The following is a 14,457-nucleotide window of genomic DNA, read 5'->3' as shown; positions in this document are numbered from 1 at the left end:
AAGGACAATCAGCACTTTCAGATCTGCACTAAAAAGAGACACAACCCTGATATGTATTAAGGATAGGTTACTTGTTAAACAAAATTACTACTAAATATTATAGTCAAGGGTAAAGAAGGTGTTATTTGTTCAAAACCCCATTTATTGTATTACTTTAGATGCTTGGTCCATGATCCAGCAATGTATGAAAGTCAATGRAAAGTTTAAAAGTGTTCCATTTTTAATGCTTTCAATTAATGCAAGACTAATGAYCTAAACAGAGTAAATACTACTGAATATTCCTGATGTAAAACCTTCCATAAAAACAAAAGCACATTTCAGAATATGAAGTACTGCTATTAAAAAAAAGTATTTTTAAATGACTTGCTAAACAGGACAAAAACCCTTTCCCCAAACTGGGACATCCTACAGGTCGTCTACAACAAACTAAAATACACTACCTGGTCTAGTCAGGTGCAAAGAAAAAACAGAATGATCTTAGGTGGTCATTAGCACTGCAGTATAGTTTATTTTGAACACGTGCTAACATTGCAAGGCTATACAACTATATTAATTATTTGCACGGGGCATAATTTCTATTGAGGAATAATTTCCAGCTGATTTAAGATTTAGCTGGGAGGCAAGACTGAACAATTTTTTTTAAAAGATAAGAAGAGACAGACTTGATCATAAGTATGACTAGCATTGAAACAAATAGACTTTACTTCTACTGTATTAGCTCCATAAGCAACAATTTAAATAAAACAGACTGCTGATAATTTTGTAGGATGGACAGAACATTTTTTTTTCCTCCCCCCAAATTGTCATTATGGTAAAAGTAACTTGCTGCTCTGTTGATTTACCAGGGTCCCATTTTTCCCCTCTGCCATCCACTTTAATCCATCCGTAGAACGTCGCTTTATRTACAAGCAGCAGTAACTAACTCTACTTTCGGCTACCATGGAGGTAATTTTGTCCCAGTTGTCCGTATCTGCTCCTCTGTTATGCAGATTTTGAACACAACACCTATACGCAGGAAGAACTTCCGTAGCACAGCTCGAAGCTCAGGAATCAGGTCAAATTGCATGATTTCACACAAGTATGGATAATATGTTGAAGCATGTGCCCTAAACTATTAAAGAAAATATATATTAAAAAAAAAAGATTATTGTTCTCTATTACCACACAAAAGCTCAATTTGTTCCCACATCCATGGCTACGCCCATTTGTTAGAAGGGACCACACTAGATCAGACCAAAGGGCCATCAAGCCCAATGTCTGTTTTCCACATCAGCCTTAGCAGATGCCTACAGAAAAAATACACAGAGGGCAACCATATGGCAATACTTGCCTGGAATAGAGTCAGATTCCAATTTATGGCTTAGATTTCCTAAATTAGAGGCGATATCAAAGCCTATACATTACAGAAAAGCCATTCTCCAATATGAATTTGCCCAGTTGCTCCTTACGCCTCCAAAATACCAACTATAACACTCTACATCCACCAGATCTCTCACTTCTTTCTTCTCTAGGTAAGAGATAACTGAGAAAAATTCTAACCTACATACGGTTCCCTGAGGAACTATACCCCACTACTACCGATTTCTTAAGATATTAGTAACTTGTAGAAAGACATCCTAAAATATGCAAGAGTGAAGTGGAATTACACCCTTTGCAATGAAGGAGGGAGAAGCTTAAACAACTTCCAGAGCTTTCTCTACACATGCTAAACTAATGAACATTCGCATTAGTTTTCCTCAGAAGGACTAAAACTCTGAAGACAATTCTTCACCACTGCTATCAAGGGACAAGAATCCCAGTTTTTACACTGGTAAAGTTTACCTATACCATCTGTATCACTATATCACAAAATACGTTCCTTTCGYTGCACATTCAAGGTGCTTCTATATGAAACGTATTAACATTTCTATACCAGAGCTGTTGTCTTTTATGGATAGGGTCCATTTCTACAATGCAGAATGCTTGCAACACAGAGATTTAATGATTYCTTTATTTCAAGGAGAGATTGCATCTATGTGAATAAGTGAACTAGCCATCTTCAATTATGTCTTAGGAGAGCAAAGACTGAACTCAATAGCAGAGATACAGAAAAATACTTGAATGCAAACAGACACTGCTTCCAGCCCATTCTTACCTTTTCATCACTAATTTTTAGTGTTTTTGTTAAAAGCAACAGCAGTAGATTGGTCCAAGCCTCTCTGTGGCTTTCCGAGTTCACCGTAATAAAATATGCCAGGGCTTCACTGCATACACTAGAGATAACAGTTCAAAACAATCCATTAAAAAAAAAACAAAAAACAAAAAACAAAAAACCCCACCCCATCCCCCCCCAAACATACACATACCACACACAAAAAGTTTTTGTAACATGCCCTATTTGTCCTCTCATAACAGATTTTGCTTTCAAATATGATGGAATTCTATTGGAAATTTTTCAATAATATGCAACAATGTTAATTACGTAAATTTGCCTTAATAAATTTTCAGTTACTAGGGTTGTTAGAAAACTGAACTGAAATACTTTTCATACCGTTAATAAAGAAGCATCAAGCTAAAGATGAAGGAGTTTGGTCCTTGCTGTAATGACTGTCAACACAAGACACAATCTGTGCCATTTATTATGTCTTTTTTTTTTTTTTTTTTTTTTTTTTTTTTGCTAACTAACAAAGGAACAGGGTCCCCCCTTTTACACACTAAGATTAATAATGCCCATAGGTACTGATGAATCAGAATGCTAACGAACTCCACTGAATTTGTGCCAATGACCTACAAATTTAAGAGTTGTTCACATTTGATTCAAGATCAGTTATCTGAACTTTTAAGTAGCAACAACTCACCTTTCAAATAGAGGGCACCCCGATACCATTTTTTAAAATCACTTACCATCATTTGCTTTGTTTACATTAAGTTCCATGCATACTGTACCTTATGCTACTTTCTGTTTAAATTACTGTATCCATTATACCTCTGAATATCATACTGTACTCACCAGATATGAAAAATAGTTATACCACTACTTTTACAAAGRAAAGTTTGTAAATCAGGCAAGAAGGTGCTTTGTTTATTCTGAATGGATCATTTCCTTTTTGCTAAATTCACCTTTAAGAGCAGTTCTTTATTAATCTTCATATACTTCACATGCTCTGCTTAGCAACTTAAAACAGAACATTAGTAGCCATCTGAGCTGACAGAAAGCAGCACAGACCATAACCAATGTATTTCCATGCTAGCTGCTTTTACCTGAGCAGCCGTTGTTGTACAGCATCCCAGGAGTCTCGGCGGTTTTCATCAATATACATTCGAAAGAGTATTCTCAAGCAACAAGCCAAGCTGCTGGTCTCTTGTTTTAAGAGATTAGGTTTTGATTTACCCTTGAACCCTAGAAATCAGTTACATATGGGAGAGGTTGGGGTGAGGGGAAAGGGGGAAAACATCCACATTTGTAGTTACCAGACAAGAAATAAAATTTATCAGCAATATCTCCACTAAGAAACGGTAGTATGAATCTGATTTCTTGTTTGACACTATTTTCTCCTTCTTGATTTGGAAGGACATCTAGTCTATTTTTATAAAGACATTTAGTTACAGCAGTGCAAATCGTGTGGTTTTACTTTAATGAAAAATATAGAAAATAATTTTTCTTAAATCACTAGGAAGCAGACAAGTAATAAAAGCATGCAACAGTGGCAGGTTAATTGTAGAGATTAATGCAGTAATATTGTTTCTATCTCAAGATATATTTAAAAATCACAAATGAAGTTCAGTATTTTCCACCAAGCTAAAAATAAAAGCCTCACCTGCTCTCCACAAGACTGTTCGCTGTTCATAATTTGAATTAAAGGCTTTCGAAAATGAATGAGACTCTTGCAAACAATCTAGTAACTTAAAGAGGTGATGTGAAGACATATATTTATACATTCCTTGGTCTTCTGTGTCAATGTGGATATCTGCATCCAGTGCATCTCTCTGAAGAAAACAGATAAACAGCATCAATAATTTAGCTTTATTATATAGTCTTAAGAGACTTTAATACTTCAGAGACAATACACTAACTCAAGCAAGATTCCATTTTTAGATACAAGGGAAATATTAGTGCAATATAGAATAGCAGATTTGATCTACAGAGCTAAAAAATAAATAATAAAAAACAAAAAACAACCCCATACTTGAAGACCAGTAAGCCTAAAAATATGTTAGTTGTAGTCTTTTCAGTGAGATATTTTAAGAAAAGGTATCATACTGAGGGGTATCCAGACAAAAAGAAAGGGCCTCCCATATCAAGCCACCATGAGGTCACAACAATTCAATGGAGAACGTTTCTCCTAGGCGTTGGCTGACAGTCTTGCAGAATTCTGAATACCAGTAGGACTCACTAAAATAATGCAAGTTTAAATGCTGCGGAATGTAAAAATTCTCCACCTTGGGCTAATGTCATAAGATTCTTTAAAATTTCTSAATTTTTTGAACTAATTTCATTAGAAATCTAACTGTGCCATCCCTCAAAATATTAATGCACTAACCTAAACTTCCAGCCTAGTGCTAAATTAACAAAGAGAAGYAAGAGCTACCTTGCAGTATTCCCTAGAAATCATAACAGTTGGATGAATGTCCCATTATCAGGGACAAGGACCTTTCCAAGGCTGGTAATAAATTAAAATCTTGATTGTTAACCTTGTTAAAGTACAACTTCTGCAGCTCCTCCTTTGTAAACACCTAGATGTTGAGCACAACCTCAACAGCTAAATAAAGGCTCTTAACAGTTTTAAAGACTCTCTTGCTAAGTAAGAGAACTCTCTTGCCAAAACTAAGAGACATTCTTAATGAATATGCATTTATTATAAAACATGCACAAACAGGTGGACTGTCAAGGAATCACTTGCAAAGAGAAACAATACAATCAGGGTACTTTTGAAAGCTAACTACATATACAGCTATATATACTCCATTGTGTAAATGTACTTTACAAGTACATCTTTTCATTTTACTGCCACAAGCATAAGTAAATCTGATGGTACCTGAGCTGCAGCCATGTGCTCAGCATCTTCCTTCTTGCTTGTTGCTGGATAAAATACTATATTATCAATKGTTTGTATCAATTCCAGTTGTACCACACACTTTATAAGAAGGCCAGCAAATAGTTTCTGGTCTAATGAAATGGAACAAAACAAATTTTAGAAGTAATTTATAAAACACACTTACAACAGGTTAGCAAAATTCCACACTACCATTAGCATTTTCATATTTTGTGATGCTGTGAATCACCTCGTAAACACTTTCTCTCCAAACAGTAAGAGGCTACATCGAGTCTTTAYAACTTACATTTGAAATTATCAAGTGCCCTAAAGCTTCCCCCAACACACAATGAAAGACTGCAGAGATGGATTTAGAGTGGCTATAAGTTTATTAACTCATGTGTAACCTTACTTGTATAAGGACCACCTTTCCAGCTCTCATCTGTAGGATTTGAAAATTGACTCTGTCCTCTTTCCGAAGCATTTTTATCCATGCTGCTTAGAGACTGATGATCTAGGTCCACATCCTAGAAGATGTAGAAGAATTCTGATAATCCAAAAAACTATCACTCAACTACCAGTTTTTAGATAATTTAACTAATCTTAGATTCAAAGGTTTCCTCCATCCATTCTTCATATCTTATTTCACAATGCCATTAAATACAGTATTTGTTTTCAAATGCATTTACTGAAATAAAGTATTTCTAAAACTAGCCTAACACACTAGTGCTCAGCTTAATTTATTGCACTGAAATAACTCTTACCAAGTGTTTTTCAGCTGAATCCTCCTCCATTCCTGCAGGCCTCCATGTAAGCAATCTTCATAGGAAAAAGAAAAATTGTATAAGTACTATTGCTCTGAAACAGCTGTTAGTATTAGAATTATACTTTATATACTTACACATGAGGAATGGTAGTTTTGAAGATTTCTAGCATACAGTTGCATGTTTGGCCCCAGACTTCAGAACTGAATTTCTGTCCATTTAGTATTACCAGGTTTTCCAGACAGTTCGTACCTGATCGAGCCAACTGTTCGTTATCTGTGAATGATATGTTTCATACTTTTCATTGTTATTGTAGAAGTTGATAATTATTCTTTATTATGGCTCCATGAAGCTTTTATTTATTTTTTTTCAGAGATACACTGTGCTTGTACAAAGTGCCCACAATAGTTCAAAACCTACTTGTAAAACGTATTATAGTAACACCAAACTTGGGATCCTACTGAACAGAAAATATTGTTTAAAAACAGACATCAYGGGACTGAAATCCAAACAGAAAAGACAAAGGACAGAAGCTTATAGTGGGATGAAAAAAAGAAAATACAAATTAGAGGTTCTTACATTTCCTCCTAACTAGCCCCTCATGTTCCATGCAGGATTGCAGGCACAAAAGTCAAAGCCCAAAATAAACTATTTTTTTAGAAAGTCATTCTAAAAGTACTGGGAAAGAGGGAGATCAGAATGCATACATATATATATATATATACACACACACACACACACACACACGTGTAAATAAATTAAGAATTTTATCCAAGCAGCCAAACAGAGAAAAGCTGTTGGCAAAAAATTACACAACTCCTCAAGAGGTTACACAACTCTTCGAGAGGTTTTGCTCTGTCACAACAGCACCATAAAGCTATTAACAAATGAGCTGCCTAACTGATTAAATAGAATGATTTTGGACTATTTAAGATTCAATACACATCTATTACTTAACTCACTGTTCTAGTGGTCTTCCAAAATTCAGTTAACTTTCTCCTTAAAAATGAGCATTCTAAAAAGACATTCATCAAAAGATATAAGTAAAGAAGCTACCTTGTTTTACACACCAGTGTAACTGTGCAAATATGTCAGGAAGAAGGATCTCATTTAAAGCTTCATAAAATTGCGTAAATACATCACAGATTGCATAAAGTGCATGGTTGCATGTAGTTGTCATCCATTCAGATTTCTGTTAGAAAATGAGAAGCCTTTGTTTTTATGTGGTTTCTATTATGATACCACTTGGCTTATGAACAGCTATTTGAAAAAAGGACCTGACCTCTRAAGAGAGGAACAGAATTTAGATAAAGCTAAAAAAAATCCCACTACTGGAGATGTCTGTTGTCTGAAGCATTTAGGTAGCCACATGATCACTGCAGAAGGCTATGCACTTTCACAAATGATGAATATTCTCCCTGGTAACAGACAAATAGGTCACTGGGTATCTCTGACAAGTTTCCACCTGGAAACTACCTGCTTTAGTAGCTTCATACACACTTCGTGTTCTKCTGCATTCTGTGGTATCATAATGACAAATAAAATGTCATGAGGGTTGAAGTACATTAAGACAAACCATACAATTTGCCTGGACTGTTGGAGTTCTAGAAAAGACAACTAATTCTGTTGATTCCTTTTAGGGCAATAAACCACAACTGTTTTCGTTTCCCAGATTTTCAGTAACCCTTTCATYCTCCCAAAAATATAACTCAAGACTTCATTTGCTTTTTACCTCTGTTTGTTGTTCAGGCAATTTCATATTATCAAAAATTCGAAACACAATTCTGAACAGATCTTGCCACCAGTGCTTTTCGAAAGTATGGCCGTAACTCTTCATTATTTCAAACATCACTGTTAAGCCTCTATAAACAACAATTATAGGAAAAGATGTTAAAAYGGCTACCTGTGATTCTTTCACTAATTGTATACAAACAAAAATCAGAAGAGTTTTATTACCTTGTTCGAACATCTAATTTACAACGATTGATGATGCAAGAAAGTTCAAATAAAATAGGGAACCATCCTCTGACCCATACTCTGTCCCCAGGAGCAACATTCATGTCATCACTTGTGTATTCTCTTAATACCTTAGAGATGAGCAGGAAAAAAACAAGGGAAAAAAAGAAAACTGAAGAAAAAAATGTATTAATTCTGAAGCATTACAGATACTTCTAATGTTATAAATTGATCTGGAAAGTTAGYTCAGTTTCTGCTGTAACACTCAAATTCTTTCAAAAAGAAAACTGAGACAGGTATCTACCTGTGAAGATAGCTGGAAAATATACAAAGTATTTACGTCAAGTCAGTTTTATTTTAGACCTGCCAAAGGTTTCTGCAAGTTGCAGAGGTTTCAGCACTAAAAAGCATGTTTAACAGTGACAGCAAAATTATAGATATAGATATAGATATATAAGTAATTATAGGATCTAGATTAACAGTTGCATATAAACCAGTTATATGCTTCTTYGGCATATACCATGCATATCTTGCAACCATTCACATGCAACTGTAATCTAACCTGAGGCTCTTGTCAGCAAAGTGAATGTTTTATTAAATATTTATACAATAGACTTAGATGTAGCAAAAAAGTTGTTTGGAGCTAGTTTAACTAGACAAAATTAATGTGACATAACATGAAGCTTTATTTTCCATGTTATCCTAACATTGTAGAAAAAGGACTATTTAATTCAGTTATTTCCATTCTAGACCAAAAAARAGCTTAAGAATGTTTTTACTACTCCTAGTTTACTGCCTACGTAATACCAAAATGGAGCCTTATTCTGAATAAACTTTTAATACAAACATTCAGTTCTTTGAGACTGAACTTTGAGAGCTATTTCTTGGCTACAAGAATAATCTCAGTTTAACAGGAGAAAATGCTGCAGTAATATAGAAGGGTAAACGTGTAAGAAGATACCTGTGGTCTTTCTGAAACATATTTTGCACAGTAACGAATAAGTCTAATAGCTTCCATGCTTGTGTCCGGAAATGCTACATTACAGGCAAATTCAGAAAGGCATTTTACTGCATCCTGGAATGAATCAATTGCTGCTGGAAAGTGCTGTTGAAAAATATTTGCTGTGGAAAACAAATGGAAGTACTTTTAAAAATTTATTAATACTGAAATTTATTAATACTAGCCATCTGTAGGAGGTTACTGTAGCTATTTCCCCCCCCCCCATCCATAGGAAATCAGAAGACTTAATGCAACAGGTAAGACCTAACTGCAGAGTTTAAAAAAAATCTGGCTGTAAGATCTTTATTTACCTAGTAATACAAGAGTCTATTTCTGCTAGACCTTTTTAACTAGAATCACAGCTGTTTTAATTTTGGTACTTGCATCTGTCAACTATTACTTACTAACTATATGTGCTGTAGTTTGAAAGGCCAACTCCACAATATTCCCATCATGGTCTGAAGCTGCTTGGTGAAAAACTGCAAAGATATTCTTCCAGCCAGAGCGAATATTACCAGCTTGAGAGTTCACCATCTGAGCAATACAGCGTATTACCATGTCCCGAATAGTTGGAGATCTTAAAAAGCAGAAATTAACATGTCAACTGCCACTTCCACATACAAGAGAATCCAAGCTGCATTGGAGCACATCTTTAAACAGGACTAAAGCAAGCTAACACAGAAATTCTTGTGCATGCACACCTGTTTTTCTTCATAATATGCTCGAAAGGCCTTAAGAAGTCTTTCTGAAAACGGAAGTTGGCTAGTTCTCCCTTCTCAAGAAACTTCATTGACAGCTGCCTTAATGAATCTACTGCAAAGATGGCAACGTCTTCATTGGGGTTACATCCAACCTAGAAGAAAAGCAAWCTTTCAGACACTTAGCAGCTAGCATACTACAACTTGCATTGATTCACCATATAAGTTTTGTATCAGTCAGCTAAGGATCTTTGGCACATTTCTAGTTTTCAGATATTTAGAAAATTAGAGGTTACTTTTGGAAGGAGCTATCTCAAACATTTTATCTATATAAAAAGCCCCAGAGATCCTGTATGCAAGAAGTGCAGAACTGCTACTATAATCACCAAGTAGACACACAAAACTATTAGGTTAGAAGGATAACACGSTCCAAGTTCCTAAACAAAATACCTTTGTTGTTTAAGGATCATCTCTAAGAGGGAAACAATTCTCACGTTTGATCAGGAGGATACAAAGGCACACAGAAAAGCACAAATACAAGACTATATAACAAGGTAGTTAAAGATTATTTCCACTAATTCCATTTCTACTTATACTCTTTCAGTTTTTAAATGTCTGTTCCCTTTGGAATTAGARTCTTGTATCTAATTAAACATTGTTCAAAATTTTCCAGCTCAGATGCGGGAAACTTAGTGCCTTTAATGGATCCTGATGTTTTCACAACAGAGCCTACACCACTTAAGAACACAAAATGAAAAAGYTGATCAAACAAATCCTGCTGCATTCATGTATTTGCTGTAACTTTGATTTTCAGGTTACCTTATTGAAGTGATCTCCAATCACCTGCCATATCCTTGACCACTGTAGCCTAATGCGATTCATATTGTAATATGATATCTCCACTATCTTCTGCAGGCTGAACATACGTGGATGGTGTGGGGAAGCCAACTCATCCATGGAAACAGCACATAGCCATCGGACAAAGTCAACTGAACATTAAAACACATTACTGTAAGTTCAGGCTGTTACACTGCAATAGTCCCTGTAAACCACCATATGGTCAGCATACATACCTATTGCATTTCCATCCAACCTAGTTGAGCCTGTAAATATCCTATGGAACAAATAAAATGAGTCACAATTTTAGCTGCACATCCCCAAGAGTCAATATATCTTAGCACTGTAGGCAAGCATCACCACCTCCCCTGAAGGTATCTCATAACCCTCTATGCCATGARCTCTGCAACTGTTCTATTTTTATTCCTTGGCAGAAGTTGATGTCCTTCTCCTTCCAGTTTTGCATATTCACTGTCCTGCTGCAAATCACTTTCCTACRTTCCCCCCTGCTGCAGGAAAAAACCACAGGCTCACATTTTTCTTCATGTGCATGTATTGCCTGAAGACCCATTTGCGTGATAAGGAGAATGAAGAAACATTAAGAAAGTTTGGCTGCAAGACTTTACTGGATGCCAGTCACCACCYCCTTGATTTTTATGCAGTTCAAGAGTGTTTAAGTTGTTGCTGTTAAAACAGATATCAGAAAGACTTGCAACCATCCCTCTCTCTTTCAGGTGTTCAGAGTCCTGAGAAGAGTTTACAAGAAACACTAAAAGGCTGAACCTATGATTCTACAGGTTTGCCTAACAGTTTCTGTAATTACAAAAGTCTCCTTCGAACACATTGTTTGTGTTAGAAATGCCTCTTCGGACAACAGTGTAGAGACACAGATGAGAAATATGAAAAAAAMCACAGTGACTAATGGATAAAAGACCTCAGAACAGCAAATAAAGAAATGCTGAAATACTGAAGTTCACAAGACCAAAAAAATGGTGTGATTTAATAAGGGTATTTATTAATTTCAGATACCAGTCCAGTTCAGCCTAACTCCGGAAAGATTAACATGCACATCGATCAGAGACAACTATGATATGGATTTACAAAACAAAAACTGCTAATTTTTTTAATTAAAAAAAAAGAGAGAGAAAGACTTCAAGAACTAAAGTGCCTGACAAGAGTCTGCAGATGAAGTGAGGATGGCCAGTAATTTCAAGTTGTAAGAAAGATAATATTCTCCATACCTGTCTACTGCTACCACCACACTCTGTGAGCTGGTCTCTCCCACAGACTCCTGAATGCTTGCCATATGCCGTTTATCAGTTCCACTTCCAACTAGGTTACCTACAATAAAAAAATAAAATAAAATTCAACACCACTATTTAGCCTCATGAAATAGGCTTTAAATATAAGGTAACCCCAAACTTCATACAAGTAGATAAAAGAGACTATTAGCTTGTAATTTATATGGATCAGATGGTGCTTTGTCTGATCTGTGCCAAATTATTACAAAATTGAGCACCTAGTAAAAAGGAGATTTTTCTTAGGGTGTTATGTTTTTACCTTCAGGTTAATGAAGTTAAGAAGTTGTAATGCTGTTAATAAAAGATTTTTAAATAATAAATCCTATTGTTTCCACTATAAGTCAGAGAGGAGCCATCAATGCTGCGCAGTTTTGTTACATTCATCACCATCATCGCTGGGTATAGCATTAACTCTGTAACATTCTGCAAGGCTGTTTCAATGATTTTCCAAAGATTAAGACAACCTACTTTCCTCTCTTTAATTTACAAATGAAAAGAGTCAGATTTGTTTGTTGTACATTCTATATGGATTAATATGAACTGAAATAGCAAATCCTACATGCAGGGATAGGGAAACTATTCGGAAAACCAACCAATCATCAAAACAACCGATAGTTCCTAAAGACATACCATTTCTATAGTTTTACTTCTAAACAGTGTAAAAAGAGATGACAACACTTAAAACTGTAGTTTAGTAAATCTGATAGAACAGTTTTGACAACATTCACATTCCAACAAATAAATGTGGAGTTTTATTAGATATCTTAAACCAAAGTTGGAACATGGTTGGTAACTACTAAATGATGCTGAAATATCAGATTCAGTTTTATTCTGTTTCATTAATCTCAGATTGAGGCAGGCAAATAGATATTTTTTGTATCTTACAACATAAAGCTTTCTTATCCATTATACTTGGTTTATAAATGCAGCTTTGTGTAGATTAATAACTTTACCTAATCCCAGGCCCATAAATTCTTCCCCTCCAGATGAATAGCCTTTAATGCTTCCTTCTCTTTCACGCCCAGAGCCAGATAAATACCGAGTTTTCACTCCAGTTCCTATAAGTTGTGCTAGTTCCAGTTGGCTAATACATTTCAAGATCTGAAAAAGATTATGTTTAAATATTTTGTTTCAGGATACCATCTTATTTGTATTCCTAACACTTCATGGGTTCTCCAATCTTTAGAACAACTCTGACACTACCACCAGTTTTGATATAGCTGAAACACCATTACTAATGTAACTGGAAAAGAAGKCATGTTCAGAAGAACAGTTTTGGGATCATCCTCCTAACAGTTCATTGACCCAGAGAGATAAGAGACTATTACAGCTACAACTTGTAGCAATGAAGTTTCAATGTGAATTAGTGAAAATACCAAAATTGTGCCTTGCCATCAGCACAAAATAGACCATCTCTTCTTTCTCTCTCCCCAACTCCAACATCCCTTGGGCTGCCACAAGCATTTGCAGGGGTGTGTGCAAGCCAGGTCTAAATAACCTGTCAGTTAGAGTACTACTGGGCTCATACTACTAAGCAGCAAAAGACTAGTGACAAAGATAAAGCAGTAGAAATGCCCCTTTTAGCAATAGCACAGATTTAGGTCAGATTAAAGACCTCCTGGAAAATATTTATGATCCTGACAGCCTATCTTTATCTGTTCCTGACCAAGTTACTTCGGCTCTATTTTCKTATGTGATTGTGCTGTAAACGTTGCCAAACACCGCATAGAAAAGTTTGGAGCTATAAGCTGGAATATTTTTGTTTACATGACCAGTACAATTAGGTTGTCTGCCCAAAAAAAGACTACAGATTATATAATAATAAAAAAAAAATCCTACCAATTAATGTACTTGAATCCAAGTTTCAAGCAGGGTTCGACAAATACAGGGAGCTAAATGCAGCTACCAAAGACTGAAGGTAATAAACAAACTAGAAGAAGAAATCCTGCAAGTTTYCAAAGGGAATTGTAGCTGTACTATYTAAACTATTCAAGTCTTTACCTCATGCCAAGAGTTCCCAAGATAGTTGCCATCTGTGTGAGCGACTGTAATAAGCGTCTTAATGGTGTCTATGTTCTTCTGTTTCATTTCTGTAATGCTAGAACTGGCGGTCAACAAGGAAAAACGAGCAAGCGCCTGTACATAAGCATCTCGTTCAAGCTACAAGGCAAAGAAACAAGCCATGTAATTAAGTTCCTCAAGAGCTAGAGAAGGCCACTTCTGGCATGCCTGCACAATCTTCTTTCCGTATATAGYTGGCAATTACATTTTGAGCACTCTCCATCTGAAGGAGACCAGGTGGCAAGCACACAAATACACCTAATAAAAGATTCAGCAATGGAAGGGGATCAATTTATGAAAAGCTTGACAGTATCAAGATCTCAAAATAAACTAAAGAGTTAGTGAGGGAAGTCTTTTATTTGGCCATTTCAAGAAGTTAGATGAGATAACTTGTTCAAAGTTAGATGAAATTGCTTGTTCACAATTTGTCTTCTCCCTCCCAGAGCCTACACTACTGTTAATGAGCTCCATGCAAAGTCTTATACAAACCTGCATTCCAAAGATACAGGCTATTCTAATTGCACATCGTATTCCTTCCAAACAAAGAGATGCAACTTCTGTGTCATCACAGTTCTGCAAACCAACGCTGTAAGCTGCCAGCAATGGAGTCCATACAAGCTAAAGAAAGGAAGAAACCTCACTTAGAAATCTGTTAAGGTTTTACCCTAAAGCACTAGGCAGACTAAATGTATCAAAAAAAAAAAAAAAAAAACTAGGCAGACTAAATGTATCAAAAAAAAAAAAAAAAAAAAAAAAAAAAAAAAAAAAAAAAAGAGAAACCATCTGTTGCATTATCTAACTCTAGATGGTCATTTTCCACCTTTTTCA

General features: G+C 35.6%; 1 protein-coding gene across 2 annotated transcripts in view; it reads right to left on the bottom strand.

The window, feature by feature from the left end:
• Positions 1–482: 482 nt before the first annotated feature.
• ARFGEF2 (ARF guanine nucleotide exchange factor 2) overlaps positions 483–14,457 on the bottom strand; it is a 36,339-nt gene continuing 22,364 nt past the window's right edge. For both annotated transcript variants that reach the window (XM_085314021.1, XM_085314022.1), the window contains 20 exons: positions 14,119–14,247; positions 13,570–13,728; positions 12,522–12,669; positions 11,509–11,608; positions 10,504–10,544; positions 10,250–10,419; positions 9,434–9,585; positions 9,137–9,309; positions 8,694–8,854; positions 7,733–7,863; positions 7,509–7,638; positions 6,833–6,968; positions 5,914–6,052; positions 5,777–5,831; positions 5,425–5,539; positions 5,016–5,146; positions 3,798–3,966; positions 3,241–3,379; positions 2,135–2,252; positions 483–1,111 (listed from right to left, as the gene is read on the bottom strand). In XM_085314021.1, the coding sequence (XP_085170147.1) occupies positions 935–1,111; positions 2,135–2,252; positions 3,241–3,379; positions 3,798–3,966; positions 5,016–5,146; positions 5,425–5,539; positions 5,777–5,831; positions 5,914–6,052; positions 6,833–6,968; positions 7,509–7,638; positions 7,733–7,863; positions 8,694–8,854; positions 9,137–9,309; positions 9,434–9,585; positions 10,250–10,419; positions 10,504–10,544; positions 11,509–11,608; positions 12,522–12,669; positions 13,570–13,728; positions 14,119–14,247 (2,673 nt within the window). In that variant the 3' untranslated portion in view covers positions 483–934. The remainder of the gene's footprint in view (positions 1,112–2,134; positions 2,253–3,240; positions 3,380–3,797; positions 3,967–5,015; positions 5,147–5,424; positions 5,540–5,776; positions 5,832–5,913; positions 6,053–6,832; positions 6,969–7,508; positions 7,639–7,732; positions 7,864–8,693; positions 8,855–9,136; positions 9,310–9,433; positions 9,586–10,249; positions 10,420–10,503; positions 10,545–11,508; positions 11,609–12,521; positions 12,670–13,569; positions 13,729–14,118; positions 14,248–14,457) is intronic.

Source organism: Rhea americana, unplaced genomic scaffold (assembly GCF_003343005.1).
Source record: "Rhea americana isolate MKP2758 unplaced genomic scaffold, rheAme1 scaffold_4, whole genome shotgun sequence".
NCBI lineage: Eukaryota > Metazoa > Chordata > Aves > Rheiformes > Rheidae > Rhea > Rhea americana.
Note: the sequence above shows the minus strand (reverse complement) of the source record. Positions and strands in the feature narration are given on the sequence as shown.